This window comes from Parasteatoda tepidariorum, chromosome 6, assembly GCF_043381705.1.
Source record: "Parasteatoda tepidariorum isolate YZ-2023 chromosome 6, CAS_Ptep_4.0, whole genome shotgun sequence".
Classification (NCBI taxonomy): Eukaryota; Metazoa; Arthropoda; class Arachnida; order Araneae; family Theridiidae; genus Parasteatoda; species Parasteatoda tepidariorum.
The window spans coordinates 32,112,626-32,131,815 of record NC_092209.1 but is presented as its reverse complement, the minus strand read 5'-3'; the positions used below and the strand labels follow the sequence as shown (position 1 = coordinate 32,131,815).

At 27.3% G+C, this 19,190-nt stretch overlaps 1 protein-coding gene across 1 annotated transcript; it reads left to right on the top strand.

Moving 5' to 3' along the window:
• The first annotated feature begins 237 nt into the window (after nt 1-237).
• On the top strand, nt 238-10,924 carry LOC122270756 (uncharacterized). Its single transcript, XM_043049368.2, has 4 exons — nt 238-560; nt 4,551-4,668; nt 6,232-6,281; nt 10,134-10,924. Exons 1-4 carry the CDS (start codon nt 512-514, stop codon nt 10,274-10,276), a joined length of 360 nt encoding a protein of 119 aa, XP_042905302.1. The 5' UTR covers nt 238-511; the 3' UTR covers nt 10,277-10,924.
• The last annotated feature ends 8,266 nt before the right edge of the window (nt 10,925-19,190 follow it).

Here is a 19,190-nt window from a genome sequence, read left to right as displayed (position 1 = left end):
TAATTTTCCCTTTTTCATTGTTTTTTTTTTCTTTTTGAACAGAAAAGATTTACTCTTAAAACTTTCCCTCCTTTGTTTCAACCTTCCGTCCAATAGCTAAGTAGTAATATTACTCCCCCATGCCTGACTAGTACCAAGCACCCACAACCAATAAGAAAACGGAGATCTGACTCCCACGACAAACACCCCCCCAACTCAATGAGCCAAGAATGTCTGAATAAAATCTAATGAATCAAAGGCACGCAACAACACAACTGGATACGCAATATCTCACATAATTCCAATTCAGCTCTCTTGGAATCCATTACGGCTTGGAGAGCGCAAGCGGTCAATAAAACAGTCTCCGAGCGCTGAACCTGCGCAACAGTGCCTGCTCCAGTGCAACAGGCACCTAACCCCTCTCCACTTTCCTATATTATGAATTAGAGCTTGATCGCCTTTGGTGCTCGTCCTGTTTCAACATTTAAAAAGGAATTATCAAGGATTTCAAATCAAATATAATATTATCGGTATGAAAGGGAAAGATAATTTCAATACAATTCTATTTTTTGCACTTTTGGGTAAGCATTTTGAAAATATTTTGCAAGTTCTTGAAGTGGTTGAATCAAATTATCAAGTTACTTTTCGATTTATGAAGTGCTATGATAATTGTTTAGGTGTTCATTTCAGGGCTCGGTGGTTTTTCTTGTTTCTTAACCTTGACATTTTAGTACGAATTTTTTTTGCGTCGTATTTTAAGTTTAATATTAAGAGAAAAGTATGAATTATTGATAGATTAGTGTAAAATGTTTGATTGTTTTAAAACAAAATTTTATTCGGTCTGCACTTGGTAATAAGCAAATTGTATGAGTTTTTAATTAATTTTGCAATTTTTTTTAGCTGTTTCAAAAGGAAATTTCATTTAGTTTGATTGTAGTGATAAGCGAATAGTATGAAACTTTATTTGATGGGTGCAATATTTTTAATCTATAAAAGAAAATATTTTTTGCTTCTTTTAAAAAATTTTTAATAAAAATTTTTTTTTATTAAAATTTTGCGTATTCTTGATGCAATTAATTGCCTTTTTTTATAAATCAAAAAGCTCCATTTTGCAGTTGATTCTTTCTTATCAAAAAAGTATTTCAAAAGTATAAATAAATGTATAAACACTGAACGATGAATATTTTAAATACAAAAAAAATTATCAATCAAATGATGAATTTTTTTTATTGCAATTGATTTTCAATAGGTTAAATATTGTGATTTCTATATTATATCGCATCCACTTTCAATAAAATGATTGTTTTAATCCCATACAATAATTTGATCCGATTCATCATGATTGAAACACATTAGAAGTCATTTATTTTTATGTATCAAATGGTTGTATGATATATTTTATATAATTATTTTCAAATATTTATTGGAACTAAATTTCGATGACTTTCAAAGTTTCTTGTCGATTATTTACTAGATACATTTAAATATATCTTCAATATGTCATCTCTTGTGATAGAAAATTGTAATAGCGTTCAGAAGATTTCAGATAACAAACTTCAAATTAAACATTTTGGAAATGAAACTATAGATTTGTAATACCTTCAAAGTTGATAAATTTACTTTTTCATGCAAAGTATGGAAGAAAACTAATAGACGATTGTAAACTTATAATTATAATTATAAACGTTAATGTAAATGCTAATTACTCAATAAGAAATAAAGAAAACAGGGAATACGATTTTTAGCGTGCTACAGAAGGCAACTCAGAGCTAAATTGTTGAAGGAAGTATATAAAATTAACAAAAAAAATAATAATAAATAAATAAATAAATAAATAAAAAATAATAAAAAAAAAATTAAAAAAAAAAAGTGCCATGATGAATGATTTTTGTTCTAGTGATCGAATTTTCACAAATTAAGTGCCAATAAAGGAGTGTTTCCAAATATACCAATAAATTATTTCTAACTATTAATTTATTTTAGAACTGGGCAAAAAACATACCTTCTCGTCAAAAATTTTTTTGTTGTTACAGATTTGGAGTTTTGGTTATCAAAATATAAAGGATAGCTGCAATATAGAAAACATGATTTAGTCAGGACAGTGTGCGAAAATTCGGGCATCTTAACATTAATTTAACTTTTTTTTGTATTTTGTAATAAATCGAGTACTTTTTAAGCAAATCGAAGACTTTTATCACTTAATAAAATTGATTTCTCCTAAGATGATTTCCCGAAACACGCAACTTTTATTTTTTGATATTTTATTTAATGATGTTTGAAAATTTTTTTTATTTCTAAGATATGCAAGTTTTTGCTTAAATTGAAATTGCAAAATTTTGAGTTACAAACTACAAGGTTTTAAAGAATGTCATAAATAGTTCTGGAGAAATGAAAGTTTAAAAAAATGGCTTTCTTGAATTTTACAATTCAGAAACTATTTTGTCAATTAAAATTAGTTTAAATTAATGTAAAAACAATTAAAAATGAAGAATGTAATTACTTCATAATTCAATGTTTCTTCGAATCTTTTAAAAAAAAAATAATGATTACAAAAAAAAATTCTAATAAATATTTATTAAACATTATTTTTGCGAGGAGTTATCTTTAGATAAATGTGTGCAAAAAAGTTTCGGCTCGCTGGATACGTTTTCGAGATATGGTGAGCTAGAACACATTAATTTTAAGGAAATATAATTAGAAAGGGGAATCATGTTGTATTAACCGAAAAAAACGGTTGTAGCAAGTGTAAGTTATTTTCACTGCATTCCAACTTCTTAAGCAGTAAAACAGTTTTACAATCAAAGAGGAACATATTACTTTATAAGGAAACAAGAGAAAGAGAATCCTTGTTATATTAATCAAAAATAACGGTGGCAGTAAGTCTAAGTATATTATTAGTTTCACTGCATTTCAACTTCCCTTGTAGTAAAGCAGTTTTACAGTTAAATAGAAATAAATTTACTTTATGGAGAAATAAAGGGAAGAGAAGTCTGGTTATATTAACTAAAAGGAATGGTTTCAGCAATTGTAAGTGCAGTGTTACTTTTTCTGCATTTCAACTTCGTAAGCAGTGAAACAGTTTTACAGTTAAATAGAAATAAATTTACTTTATGGAGAAATAAAAGGAAGAGGAGTCTGGTTATATTAACGAAAAGGAATGGTTTCAGCAATTGTAAGTGTAGTGTTACTTTCACTGCATTCTAACTTCTTAAGCAGCAAAATAGTTTTACAGTCAAATATGAAAATATACTTAAAGTAGAAATAAATCGAAAGAATAATGTTATATTAACCAAAAAGAAGAAGAAGGAGAAAAAAAAAACTGTTGCTGCAATTGTAAGTGTATTGTTACTTTCACTGCATATAGACTTCTAAAGCAGTAAAACAGTTTTATAGATCTGTATAAACACATTTATTTTATGGAGAAATAAATAGAAAGAGGAGTCTTGTTATATTATCCAAAAAGATTGTATTGAATTGTGATTGTATTGTTATTGTCACCGCATTTCAACTTTGAAAGTAGTAAAACAGTTTTACAAATAAATCTGTACACATTTACTTTTTGAAGAAATTCATGGAGTTTTGATTTATCAGCATAAAAGAGCGGTGGCAATAATTGTAAGTGTATTGTTACTTGCACTGCATTCCGAGTGCTTAAGCAGTAAAACAGTTTTGTAGTTAATAAGGAGCATTTACTTAAATAGAGAGAGGATTTATCTAAATAAGGAGAGAAATAAATGATTAGAGAAAATATTCTATTCTATTTTATTTTCATCTGAAATTGCTGAAGGGAAAAGCTTTCCCAGTAGTTTTTTTGACAGTATAATTGATAAAAGATCCAGCAAATAAGCAAATCTGGCAATGCGTTATAATCAATGGATAGTTGCCGGAGTAACTTTGACTGATTTTGAATTTTGTATGTTATTAAACAGTTTTACAGTCGAGTAGAGAAGTAAATTTTTCCGTTCCCTTTTGTTTTCATACCATTTTTTAGTCGTTGCAAGGATCTTTTTGGTTGAAATAAATAAATAAATAAAATAAAGTAAAATAAAAAATATATTTTTAGAAAAATTAAAAAAAAAAGAAGCAAACATTATCTTGAAACAGACTTGATAACTCCAACCTATTCATCTAAAAGCTATGTGGAAAATGAAAACCAATAAAGTATTTAGGAGATATGCATATTGAATAGTAATTGAAATTTTTGTTGCAATTTTGACATTAACTCTAAAACTAGTTCTGCATAAAATCTCCAGTTTTCACAGTACAATGATAATCGGAAACACAAAGTCTCCTGAAAATATCTTTTTTGTTTTTAAGGTATGCTAGTTTCTGTTGAACTTATTGCAAGAATATGTTCCATGTTTTGCGTTGTATTTTACTGTACATAAATAAATTCCACTTTTTTTACTTTATTGCGTGTTTTTAAATTTATATCAAGTTATAATTTCGAAATAGTTCGAAAACAGCTGACATGATTTTTTTTATACAATTAACGAGTCAATTTCATGTATGTAATATTTATGAATAAAAAAGATTTTTTATACTTTCCCTATTTTACATTTAAATTCCAGTGCTACTGACATTGATTAGCTTTGTCACATCATTTCCACTTAATAATAAGGCAGCTGGATGGATGAGTACAACCAATGAAGACACAAGAAGTTATCACCATTTGAGTGGCAGCAGCAAGTAAGTTATACCAAGGTTAAACTAGATCAGTAACTCAACAAACGGTTATAATCAAGTTTAGTCTTGGTTATGTATAAAGTATTTATAAAAGAATTTAATTTGAACAAAACTTACTAAAAGAATGAGGAATTGAATAACAAAATATGCTTACGTGAAATTGGAATATATTTTCAAAATATTTTGACCCCCTTCAAAACATAATTGGATTAATTGTGTGACTTTTTCAACTTTTTGTTTGTTACAATTGGGTATAATATAGCCTACGTCACAGGTTGTGTTGTTCCTACTAAATTTAACCCATGAACGGCATTTTCTGCGAGCCTAGCTTCAAGCCACAAATAAACAAACGAAGTGTTCGATCGTTTAAATAGCTGCTCGCCAGATTTTATTGCATTATAAAGAAAAGTTATTGAAACTAAATACAACTAAATAAACAACAACAACTAAAACAAATAACAGCAACTACTAATAACAATAACTAAATAAACAACAACTAAATTCCATTCGTTTAGCATTGCGTCATATGTTGTTCCTACTAAATCGAAGTAGTTGTGTTTTTTTCATATTATACCCAATAGTTTAGTATTTAGTATATACTATAGTGTAGTAGAGAATATCGCTTCGTACTTATTTACACAAACATTTTTAAGAAAAAAATAGTTTTCAGTTGTTATTTTCAAAATATATACATTTTTAGCAATTGTTTTTTATAATATTCGAAACTTTTTTGTATTATAAATAATTAACAAATTAATATATAATATGATTTAATTTGCTGGATATTATTTTTCATATTTCTAACATTCCAAAAGTTAGAAATTTGTATGAAAGATGATAAATGTCACCAAAAGAATGACAACACAACTATTTCTAAAATATTTGCTTAACATTCAGCATTGTTGAATAATTTTATGAAAAAGACTGACCTATTAATGCCCAGTCACAAACGTGGTCCAGATATGTAAAAAAATCAATTTCTGAAAAAAGTGGTACACTGTAATCAATGCAGATCAAATTACGGTATAAAGTAACGTTAACAGTTATGCAATATAAAGTAATAATCCATTTTAACATAAATTCCATTTTTCCCGTAAAGTAATATGCAGTAATTTTTACAGTAAGATTTAATTAATTACAGTGAATTTACTGTAATTATTACTGTAAAAATTACGATAAATCAGATGTTTTCACCTGAACATGGTGCATGTTCGGATGAAAATGGGTTTTACATTGTCATTCTGAGTGCCTGTACTTTTTACAGTAATTTGATCCAGAATTTTTTACACAGCAGTACATAATTTGTTTCCAAAAAGTAGATGTTTCTTTACGTTACTACATATATTATCTTTAAAAAAGAATTTTGATTTCAATATTTATATTATTAATTTAACACGGTAGACAGAACAATACTGCAAAGCGCAAATTTGTTAAATATTTTTTTCGAGGTTTATTTTTCAAGTAGTTTATTTATGTGCTGCTTTTTTTCATAACATACCGTATATCAAATTTGCTGCATTAAGCTTTTAAATCTAAATATCTGATGGCAATAACTTTCTTTTACAGATTTTCAAAATCAGCTTTTTCACAGCCACCAAGAGTTTATCATGGCTTAAGTAAGAATCAATAATCGCACGTTTTTATTCTTTTTAAGTTATTTGAACCGTTTAACAAAATTTGAATTTTCAGAAATGTGTCATGATAAAGGTCATGAAATGAGATAACTTATTATTTCACAGTTCAATTTATAAATAACTATTTTTACGAGTCTATCGGGTGAAGTGGGGTTTTTTGATTTTAGCTATTTTTGGCGTTTACACAGGACTAAGGAGACTAAAATTTTAATCTATTTCTATTATTTTTCATTGTGAAATTATATTTTTAACACATAAATATTTTGTTCAAATAAAATACTTTATAAAGAATAAAATTTAATTTTCTAATAAATTTAATAAAATGAAATTGAAAATCCTTAGAGAATTAATATTTTTTGCGTTTTAAAAACAAACACAAGATTATTTTTCTGCAGTTAAATTTTTATCTTAGAATAATTTTCACATACATTACAATTTAAAAAAATTGAAATATTGTTTTAGGTCTTTTTTTTATTTAAATTGTTCTTTTAAATGAAAAAAAACCTGATATCACTCATCTTTTCCAGAGTATTTATACAAATGGATTGCCCCAGGAAATCAAATACTTCTGCTCGCCACTGTTTACTTTGCTACTTAATAAACCATGGTCACATTATATCATTGTTTCTTTTCACCCATTAATTACCCTTTACAAAAAGTAGTTTATATCTAAAAAACATCGACATAGAAAAAAATTTGTATTTCATATTTGTTGATTCCAAGTGGCTATCCTTTTTCTTTCCAACCACTTAGGTTTTCTTTCTTTTGTAAAAAGGTTTAGATCTAAATGTAGTATTTGTATTATTACTATATTATGTTACCTAGAATTATCTTATTGCTGAGAAATAAACTATAATAATAAAATAATTCAAGCGCTCGTCATTTAAATAGGGTAAAAAAAAACTGCTTATCGTGCGTGTTTAGATTGTATGACCAAAATTAATTATTAGCAGCAATTGACTTAATGTTCAAATTCAAACAAAATGTTTATTATTATCCTTAAGAGAAAGTTTTTTTTTAAAAAACATTTTATACTAAATGTTGTTAATAAATAAATTCTTCAAAAATTTGGTTCATAAAAGTAAACTAAATAAATTTTATACATAAATAAAAAAATAAATAAACAAATAAAATCAAAATTAATCTAAACTGCAGCTAAAATTAAAATTAAATTAAAATTAAATTAAAATTAAATTAAAATTAAATTAAAATTAAATTAAAATTAAATTAAATTAAAATTAAATTAAATTAAAATAAAATAAAATTAAATTAAATTAAATTAAATTAAATTAAATTAAATTAAATTAAATTAAATTAAATTAAATTAAATTTGAAATTGAAATGAAATAAAATAAAATAAAATAAAATTAAATTAAAAAATAAAAGGAAATTTTTTTTCAAAGTTAAATATTTTTGATTGCTATTTTGATATAGTATTTTTTTGAAGAAAGAAAAATATTGAACAACGTTCCAGCGATGAAAAATGCAGCAACACTCCTGGGCCATTCCAACGCCATTGTCCTATTTATTTATTTTGTTGCTTTTTACTTTTTATTTATTTATTTATCTTGTATTTTGAGTTTTATGAAAATGTGCATAGGATGCTGGATGATCGTCAAATTTTCATATGAAAATTCATTTCGAATTACTGATTTCTAGTGACCTTTATAGTAAATGATACTACACCAGTTGTAATATTTTCTAAAAAATGTGATAAAAATTTATTGGTTTTATACAGTTGCTATCGTAGTGTAGTTACAACTCTTACAGTTATTCGTTTCAGTATGTTCAAACATTAAAAAAAAGTTTCTTTTGTTTAAACTGTTGTAGCAGTTAAATTTTATGAAAGTGAAATTTTCGAATTACAGTTAAATGATATATATTATTTCTACAATAAAATATATATTTCATTAGTAGTGCTCTAAAATACAATGGCAACAAGGCATCTTTTAAATTAGAATTATTAAGGAATTTCTTTTATTAATTACAAATACATTTTCATGGTTTCTAAGATTATATTCTAAATGGAGCTATATGCTTGAATGTATTTTATTAATGTATTTTAATAATATTTTTTTTGTCTGTAATTGCTATTTTCTTACGATGGGAATGCCAAACTGCTATCAAAGAAGCCTAAAAATCGTAAACTACAGATAAGTGAGAAAAAAATATTTTCAATCTGTATCTGCTTTATTATTAAGTAGCATATACAGAAATCCTCCGATAAGATATGAAATGTTTTCCAGTGACTCTGTTATCTTTTTAAAATAAGTGAAAAAAACGTGTAAAAGGAAAAAAAATGGAAATATTGATAACAATTTGATAAACAAAAATAGAAACAATTATTAGGTATCGAATGATATATCTCATTTTGTAACACTATATTTATTTATTTGTTTTTGCTCATGTACATATCTCGAATATTCTATTTGAAATCTGTGTTTGAGTTCATAAAATGTTTTAGATTCCAAAAATATTCTATATGATTTTATCTTCAAACGAATTTATGTTTTTAACAGAAGAATGATTTAGTTTATTTTCATTCAAGCTGGGTTTTTTTTTTTTTTTTTTTTTTTTTTTTTTTAAATCTTTGTAAATGATCTTACATTCTATATATTTTTAGAATCTTAGGCAATAAATAATATAGAATTAAAGGTTGTAAGTTAATATTTAAGCTGAGAAAAGTTAAAAAGTTTTGCAAAGTTTAATGATTTACTACTGAGGAAAACAAGACTGAAAGTATTAAAACCTCTTTGGTTGAGAAAATCAGAGGGTGGTTGAACGGTAATAATTATAAACACTTTTAAATTTAAAGAGACAATCACACTTTTTTTTGTGTTTTGCATTCTCCTCGTCTCATTAGTGATTTGGAAAGTTTTTGTTTCTTCCTCGCTTTAATATTTAATTGCAAACTCTAATGTGTAATAAATCTTTTTAACTTTATCTTTAACATGAATTCTATAATATGTATTAAGAATCATGAAATATGGAGCCTTAATCGATCTCAAAATTATGTTTAGGAATGTTTTACTATTATATTTTATTTTTATTACATTATAAAAAAAAATTATTAAAATTTGCTTATTTGCTAATAAGTTCAAAATGAAAATTAAATGCAGTTTTATAATCAAGATATGTTGTTAAATAGTGCAGTTTATATTTATTTTAAGGAGATGCAAGTATGCAATTTTTTTGTGATGAGGCTTCTTACAGAATAAAATGTGAAAGTGAACATTTAAATCAAATCAAAGTTGCTTTTTAGAGAGTGTAGCCAAATTATGCTCATTTTTTAAAAATATTTATGGTAAAGTATGACCGTGGGTCTTTTAAATTTCGTTAATTTTTAAAAGGTTGGTATTTCGCTTGCGTTATAAGAGATAATTTAATTTATTCTATTCGTTATATTTCATTTAAATTTATGTATTATTATAGAACCTATTTGCATTGTATGAGCTAAAATTTAAGTAAAACAAAATTATTATTAACTTAGAAATTACTCAATTAAGGTAATCTAACTGAGAAATATTGTTATCATTAAATTTTCCATCACCTAATTTCTTTTTAATTATTAAATAAAAAAATTGGCAAAACTTTTAAATTGTCCTATTAAAGTAATTTAACAAACAAATACTGTTATCATTAAATTTTCTTTTAATCAATTTCTTTTGAATTATTAGATAGAAAGGGGGCAAAACTTTCAAATTGTCCAATTAAAGTAATTTAACGAACAAGTACTGTTATCATTAAATTCTCGAATGGCCAATTTCTAAGTTTATAATAAAGGTATACTATTTAAATTTTAGATTATTAACCTACTCTTTATAATTTTTTTAGGTGGCAACAGTTCAAATAAGACGTTAGCTGCTATTTTGCTTCTGACAGTGTTCGGAGTTGGAGCAACAGCATTCTTCATGATAGTCTGTTCCAAAATTACAAAAAAAGAACAATATGATTCCGTGAAAGGCACGATTTACTGATTTTTTTTTGAAACACGAATTCTCAGTTATCGACAATCTAGCATCTTGGTTTCGAAGCTCTTCTCATTTCTTTTTCTTCACTTGATTGCTCATATTGAGACACTGAACAGTCACAGTTTTCTCAATTCAAATCATATTACTCTGATAGTCTAGTCGTGTTTTTTATTTCAACTCATATATAAGCGGAATAATTTAACTTTAAATTCTCTGTTAGGTATTTGCAGATGAAATGTGAGAACTTTTATTTGTCCTAAGTAGTGAAGGGAACAATAACTATGTCAAAGTGAAATGTATGTAAAATGAGTGACGTCTTAACTATTTTTAAATTGTTGTGCAGTTACACAATATGTGACTTTGTGCAGTGCTTCCCAAACTGGGTGCCCTAGAAAACTATAACATTCTCTAAGCTCTAAAAACTATATAATAATCGACTCCATAAAAATTTATAACAATATTTGCGCTTTTGAGCTGCGATGGCTCAGAGGATACAGCGTTCGCCTTCCAATGAGGTGAACCGAGTTCGAATCCCAGTCGATACGAATTCCGCATCCGGCTTGCACCTACCACAGTGCTGACGTGAAATATCCTCAGTGGTAGACGGATCATATGTTAGCGTCCCCTTGCCGTCAGGAGGGGGCAAATTTTGCCTTCATGGAGGACTTTTTGATGGAGCTCGCCCGCATTTGCTTTACATGGAGAGGAAGACTACAAGAACCTCCCACGGTTATACGTGGGAGGTTCTTGTAGTCTTCCTCTCCATGTAAAGCAAATGCGGGCGAGCTCCATCAAAAAGTCCTCCATGAAGGCAAAATTTCTCCCAATACTCGATCCAAGAGTTCCCCCTAGTCTTCTGGATTGGGTTCAAAATTAGAAGGCTACGGACTTGAATATTCGAAGTCATAAACCCATAAAATTGGGTCGGCTGTTCAACGACGGTTATAAAAAAAAAATTATTTGTGCCTTAGAAAATTATATCCGATTTTTGGCGCTCTAGAAAACTATAACAATCCTGGCGTTCGAATAAGATATAGCATTGTCAGCACTCTAGAAAACAATAACAATCCTGGTGCTCTGATAAAATGAAATACTTGTGGCGCCCAAGAGAACTTATAGCATTTGTGACACCCTAGAGAAATACAACATTGGAGAAAACTATTATATTCTTGGAGCCGTTAGGCGTAACAAATATATTTTTTTCAATCTATAACCTATTTTCCATTTACGGTCTTATTTTTATTTTTATTCCGCTCTTATTTTTATTCAGTTTATAGGACGCCTCTAGTGATTTGATATTTTGACCTATAAAAGTTTGGGAACCACTGACCTCTAGTCTTTGACCTTTGATATCAGTTCAAATGGAAAATTGGTAACAAAATTCTTAGCCGTAAAAATTGTCGAGTTTTAGAATTTAATCAAATTTTAGAAATATTTTATGTGAATGCCCGAATTTTCTAGAGATTAGACTTCTTATAAATTTATTTAGATACAGATACATATACTGGTTTCTCATTTACAATGATCTCACAAAACAAATAATACATTAACAGGGGTCTGTCCAGACATTTAGTGAAAGGTTCGTTTTTCGTGAAATTGTGAAAAAATTACTCACATTCCTTCAACCAGGGTCCGCTGTTATGAATTTGTGAAAATAGGGTCCGGTTAGTGCAAAAAACTTTTTCAAGGAGTTTTTAATTTGTAAATAGGTACAAGATTATGCTCGGCACTGTAAAATTATAATTAAAAAAATTAAATTTTCAAAAATAAACAGCAATTGCTGCTTCTAAATTAGAGATGCAACATACAAATATTTGGTATTTAGCCTATACTGCTGAACGCAGAATATTAATTTCGGACGAATAATGGAAGAATCGTCTGTCGAAGACAAAACTTAATTCGTTTACATCCACCTTTCTTGTTTTCTGCCCTGGAAAGGGTTTATTCGATTTACAAAATAATAATGAAGATAAACAAATTTGTGAAGGGTCCGATTAAAAGAAAAATCATTTTGTGAAGAGCCCGTTTTTAAGTTAAAATATTTTGTGAAGGGTCCGTTTTTATGAAAAGATATTTTGTGAAGGGTCCGTTAACGGACCCAAATTTCTTCTAAACAGACCCCTGATTAATTAGTGTAAAATACATTTTACTATAAATTTCATGTCAGGTTATGACAAAGCTATCATCATTATAACTATATTACCATAACTTTACTGATGTTTTGATAATAATCTGTAATTTCTATTGGGATGCTATTTTGGTGCTTATATATTTGATGTATTTTTTTACAAAGATATTTAAAATCACTTTTTATTTTGAAATGTGTGTTAGTCATAAAGAAATTAAGTTGTCTATTTATGAATTGGATAAATACGTATTCGGATTACATTAAAAAAAAAAAAAAAAAAAAAAAAAAACTTTATGGGTANAAAAAAAAAAAAAAAAAAAAAAAAAAAAAAAAAAAAAAAAAAAAAAAAAAAAAAAACAACAACTTTATGGCGGCTCTCGAAAATGTAATAAATAGCTATGTAAGTAGCACAAGGGGCAAAATAATCTTGCTCAACTGCTGGTGTAAAAAAATGAAATTGTGATTTTACCTGCAACTCAAGCCTAAATATTTTAGAGAACTCTCAAGTGAAAATGTTACTTGCCACTATATCTCTCGTAATTGCTAAGAATTACTAACTCGACATAGAAACTGCTATAGTTGACATACTGATTGTTAAAAATGACCGATAAAGTGAACAATTCAGCAGAAAAAAAAAGAAGAAAAAAAAACAGACGGAAATGAAAATTACGGCTTACCGCGTGCCGCTTAAGAAATTAGAAATTTAATCATCCGAAGTTTTCAAGTTTATAAAGTTTGTCAAAAAATGGCGCTGTAAACTAGAAAAACTATAAATCAATATTTTTTGCTATATGTCAATCTATTTTAATTGATGTATTTGCGCATTCGTCTGCTAATTTTGTTCACTTGTAATAGATTTTCTCCGAAGCAATTCGAAAAGGTGGATTATCATTATAGTACCACAAAACAATTTCAATTATATACACGAAACAGGTGTTGAATTTTGATGTTAGTAATATTAACCTTTTCTTAGTTATTTTAATATACAACATTTGTTATTTAAAAATGTCAGGTGCTCTCGTTAAACGCGAGTGACGTTACTACCGCAAATCATCATATTTTCTCATCACCACTGAATATCATATTTTGGTAGTAGCCGAATTATTGTAAATCAGATAATTAACTACTTAGTTTCTATGTTGAGCATTAAATCCTTAGTAATGAATATAATAGTGTGCATATTAATTACTTTCTGCATATTTACGAGTAGTTTACTGTTCTGCGTTAGCACAGCATTCTGTGTCTCTTTGGTATGTCTTCTGCATGAAAGATACAGATTTCAACATCGAACTTGCAGACCTATACCCTGACCGGATAATGAAAAAATTCAATGGGAGATTGCGTCGACAGTGTGCTACGTCATTCTGGTACAATACATAACTGAATTCTTTTCCAGCTGGTCAGTTTATAGGTCTGTTTGGATTTTTTCCACTTTTAATCACTCTTTTATGAGCTTAGTTTTCACTTATTGATACATCTTTATATGTAATTTTTTTTACTTGTGATAAGCAGAGTAATCATTGAAAAATACACATTTCGCTTTGTTGCAATCACTCTAATCAAAAATATACAGATGATGGTGTGTTACTTTAAGCGTTTTAGTGAAAGAAACAGTTAGCTTGATGAGAAATTTGCTTACTATTGTAAAAATTTAAGCAACAATTTGTTTACTATTGTAAATGAGCAATTTAAATAATTTTCTAATATTCAATAGCTGGGAGGAAATTTTCCTATTTTTTTTTCTTGCTATAACTGAGTCTCTCCAGAAATTTTAGTAAAAGAAACAACTTGTTTACTATTGCAAAAATTTAAGCAACAACTCATTTACTATCATAAAATAACAATTGAAACAATTTTCTAATTTTTAGTAGTTGGGAAGAGATTTTGCTAATTTTTTTTTATTACTATAACTGAGTTACTTTGAATTTTAGTGAAAGAAACAATTTATTTGCTATAGTATTTATTTACTATGTAAATATTTATGCAGCAATTTGTTCATTATTGTAAAATAACTATTGTATCAATTTTCTAATTTTCAGAAGCTGGGATAAGATTTCACAATTTTATCTTTTAAATTTTTTTTACTGTAACTGAATTATTTCAAAAATTTTAGTAAAAGAGACAATGAAGTGCATGCATTTTCAGATTTTCAATTACTGAGAATTTTGACATTGTTTTCCTCCTTTGGAGTAATTTTCACGTTTTTGGAGATTAATATTTTAGCACCTAAATTCCAAAAAAGAAAAGATTTTTACTACTTTATCAGAAATATTAATAAACATGTATGATATTAAACACTCGCTAATTTATAAAAATTTTGTGCTAAAGTTTTCAATATTTTACAATTTTACACGAGTGTTTTAATTTCTGTATCCCTTTTTTTATGGTTATGGTCCCGATAATGTCCCGGTGAATCCTAACTTTTAACAATATGAGAAATTCAGCAATGTTTACTCTGCTTCGAAGCGACTGCATGCATTTACTTGTACTACTCGTTGATGATGCTGATCTGTGTGATTTTATGATGCACTTAAAAATCTTGTTCTTCCATTTTTCTCTAGCTTGTCATCGGATGATACTGTCGTTCCAGTTTTTTGAGGGTATTTGCTGTATTGTAAATTGTTGTTTCAGTTCATTATTTTTACAATTAAGCTGCTAAACAATGACGTGCAGAGAGGGAAGAGAAGGGGGCAACGGCCCCAAGACAAGCATCCAGTTAAAGAAAGCATCTATACTCTTAGTAAATAGAACAGGCGTCTGGTTACCATGGTTTCGACAAATCTACATCCCGCAAGCAAACTCCTTCTTATTGAAACATACGGACAAACAAAGATTTGCCTTAACCATGGTAACAAAGAGGGAGAAAATATGGATATCGAGGAAATCGCATAGCCTTGAGGCGCTTATTCTATTATATTCTAGTATAAGTGCGCTAAATGTTTAGAACTGAAATTATGTTACTACTATTATTTTCGTTTGAAAATTAAAATTTTTATTATATAAATAATTGGCAAAAGCAAAATATTTTATGAAGAATGAGGAATAAATTTCAAACAAATTTAATAATGAAATTATAAGTCATTAAAATTCAAATCCTTTTTAACATTTAAGAAAATTTTAGAATATTTTGCTAGAAGTAATAAATTTTTACAAAAGCGAAAACTTATACATAAAAATGAATTCAAAATATGGATTTAAATTTTTTATGAATGTATATTGTTAAAATGTTTTTAATTGAAAAGAGAAAGACTCAGGAAATTAATTTCGGCGTAAATTTTTTAAAAGGGGAAAACTTTCAATTTTAATCTTCCGATGTAAGAAGATTGGATTTATTGTTATTCTATTATATCGTAATTATATCAACGAGTTTAATAAAACTGTTTTGAGAATTCCCGAAGAACTTCTCTCTTTACTATGAAAAAGGCCTCTTAATTACTACACGAAGTTTCACTTCTACACGTGTAGTTATTAAACAGAAAATTAAAAATAAATTTTTTAATTCTTTTCATTTTCGAAATTTCAGAAGATGAAGACATATTTTATAAAGACAAGGATACTAAATTATCATATCAGTTTGATCATAATACTGAATTCAGCAAATACCTTCAAAATATAAAAGTGTTTTTAAAAAGTTGGATTTTGGATTTTATGCACTCACTTGTAAGAACTTGTTAAATATCACATACTTTATTGTTATTATTGATTTATGGTGTGTACTTGTAAATACACACATTCTTTTTGTTATACGCATGCAATGTGTTGGTAAATAAAGTGATAATTCTTTTATTTCATGTTTTATTCACTCTCATGTTTTATCCACTTATCATGTTTATCTCATGTTTTATCCACTTTTGAAACTTACATTGACAACTTAATTCAGATGAAAGATATTTTTTCTTTCTAAAAATACATTTAAACTTAGATTCCTAATATTCAACTTGGTTCCTTTTGTAATATGTCAAAACAAAACCTCAAGCATTTAAACGGTTTATGAATGAATAGAAAAATTAAAGGACAATTAATTTTACCAATTGACGATTAAAAAAAAAAAAAAGAATAACGCTTTAAAAAAATTGAACGATCTCCTATTATTGTATAACTTAGTTAAGTGTTTTTGACGCAGTTTCTAAAAAAAAATATTCTACTTGATTCTTTGTAAATCAAAAAAAATTTGGAACCGATTTATCAATAAAAGTCAAAACCATTATAAACAATTGATTTTACTAAATAGGGTAAACCAACCAATGAAGGAACATTTCATATATATATTGATTAAAAATAAGAATTTGAAAGTTTTTCTTCAGATTGATTAGTAACAATAGCTTACTGCCAAACAATAGGAAGTCATCTAACAATGTTTTGGATTACCTGGTCAAATAGACTTCTCTGGAAAAAATTTTGAATTTATTATTATCTCTGCAACACCTTGTTTCGTTGAAAAAATTATAATTTAAGTGTTTGTATTTATATGTTTGAAATGGAATTAATTGCTTGTAATAGTCTTATTTTTCTCACCGTGAAAAGAGAATTCACAATATAGTTATTGAAGTTACGTTTTATTTTTTTTAAAGCACCAAAGCATAATCAAGTACTGAGATAAGGGGTGTTTATTCGCTGGATCACCAAACGATGAAAAACCAGTGAAGGAACAAGTGTTCCTTTACTGGTTTTTTTTCCCATTTAAAGAAAATAAATTTTTTTTTTAAAATTTTCTTGTACTTTTAGTCATATTATATATCAAAATTCTGTTTAAAAGACAAAAAACAACTTCTAACCAGTGAAGGAACATGCATGTTCCTTTACTGGATCACCAAACGATGAAAAACCAGTTAAAGAACAAGTGTTTCTTTACTGGGTTCTTTTCCCAGTTAATGAAAATAAAAGAAATTTTTTAATTTTCTTGTACTTTTAGTCATATTATACATCAAAAATCGGTTTAAAAGGCAAAAAACAACTTCTAACCAGTGAAGAAACAGACATGTTCCTTCACTGGGAATACTTCCAGTGAATGAACAGTACTGTGTGAAATATGATTTTACATGACTCTAGAGGATAAGTAATTCTGCTATATAGAGGACAATGGAAATTTTGTTAAAGATTGTATGAATAATTCCTGAAATAATTTCAGTTCAAAATGTTAATTTAATAGTTTAATTTATGAAAAAATTATAATTTATATTTATTAATGGGGAGTGTAGTTACATCAAATGTTAGGCAACTTAATAAACTATGTTTACAAATCGAAAACTAATTAAATATAATCATAAAAATTTGAATAGAGCATTTTTTTGCTGGCTTTTGCACCAAGAACTCCTAATAAGCTATCATTATAGAATAGCAACGTGATGATATAATTTATAAAAACTACTTTACTATGTTAGAATTTAGAAGCAAGCTCCTCAATAAAAAACAGAGTGAAACAGAAACGATACTCAATTTCTTAAGATGCTTGAGAGGGAAATCCCTCAAGATATATTGCAAATTTTTAACGCAGCATTGACTGAAGAGTCTAATATCGAAAATGTCCAAGAGACTGTACTTTTTTCAATATGGAAAAGTACGTATTAAAAGAAGACCACTTGGTTAAGTCAAACTTAGGAACTGCAGCTAGTATTGATGATGAATGCATCTTAGATATCGAATTTGAAATGAGTCCTCATGCTGATCCTCTCTTAGTTGAAAAAAGAAATGATTCTATAAGTAAAATCAGTACTTCTAAAGATCCTCTAGATATAAGTCAACAAAAGATGGATTTTCCTCAAACTTCAAGACACCTTTCCCCCGTCTATTTTCGAGAAAGGCATTCTAGAAATGTTGCTGAATAATCAGAAGAAGTTTGGAAGAACCATTTACATTGGCCAAATATTGATAATAAAGAGAAAGGTCAAATAAGGAGAAAAACGAATAAATTACCTTTTGCACTAACTACAGATAAATGGAAAAAATTTCAAGAGGCTGAAAGATCTAAAAAAAAGTTAAAGCAAGAGAATATGGAGAAGAAAAAGAAAGAAAAAATACTTAAAAAAGAAGAAAAGCTTCAAGAAATAAGAGGAAAAAGAGTAAACAAAAAGGTGGCAAAATAATAATGATAATAAACAGCATCGGATGACACAATGATTTAGATTTCACTGTGAAATTATAAGAAAGAATGATTTTTTAAAATTTATTTTGTATTTAACATCACTTTAATTTCTAGTTCATGATTACAGAAAAAAGTTAGCATTTTGCAAGTACTTGTATGTTATAATTTCACAAATTATCTTGTTTTTATATATTTGTATGGCTGATAAATTCATAAAGAGCATTAAAAAATAACCAAAATTAAGTGTTCCTTTACTGGGCAATCACTGTTCCTTCACTTGGTCTTCTTACTACTTGTTATTTGAACCTCCAAAACTTTAAAACAATATCATGTAAGTTCTCTAAAATTTTTTTACATAATTTGCAATTAGTAACAAATATGTTGACACTGTCATTTAACTAAAATTACGAATTTTGAAGTTAATACGATTTTTTAAAGAGCAAGCGAAGCTTAAGTCTTCCTTCACTGGTTAGTTTACCCTAGTATCAATTGAATAGAAATAATAGAATCGTACAATTAAAAAAAAATATTCTATAAGCTAAGTAAAAATTACAAACATATAAAAATATTAGGTATGTGAGGGTATTCCTAGATGTTTGTTACAGAAAACAATTTGCAATGACTGTCCTTAATATTTATTTTTCGAATCCTTGTTAAAAATGTGTACATATTAAAGGTCGAAATTAATTTTTAACGAAATAAAAACAAAA

Excerpts from the sequence above, each read along its gene's own strand:
- LOC122270756 (XM_043049368.2), top strand. The coding sequence starts at position 512 with ATGAAAGGGAAAGATAATTTCAATACAATTCTATTTTTTGCACTTTTG. Across the intron at positions 561-4,550 it reads TCTATTTTTTGCACTTTTGG|TGCTACTGACATTGATTAGC; the intron begins GTAAGCATTTTG and ends TTTAAATTCCAG. Across the intron at positions 4,669-6,231 it reads CATTTGAGTGGCAGCAGCAA|ATTTTCAAAATCAGCTTTTT; the intron begins GTAAGTTATACC and ends TTTCTTTTACAG.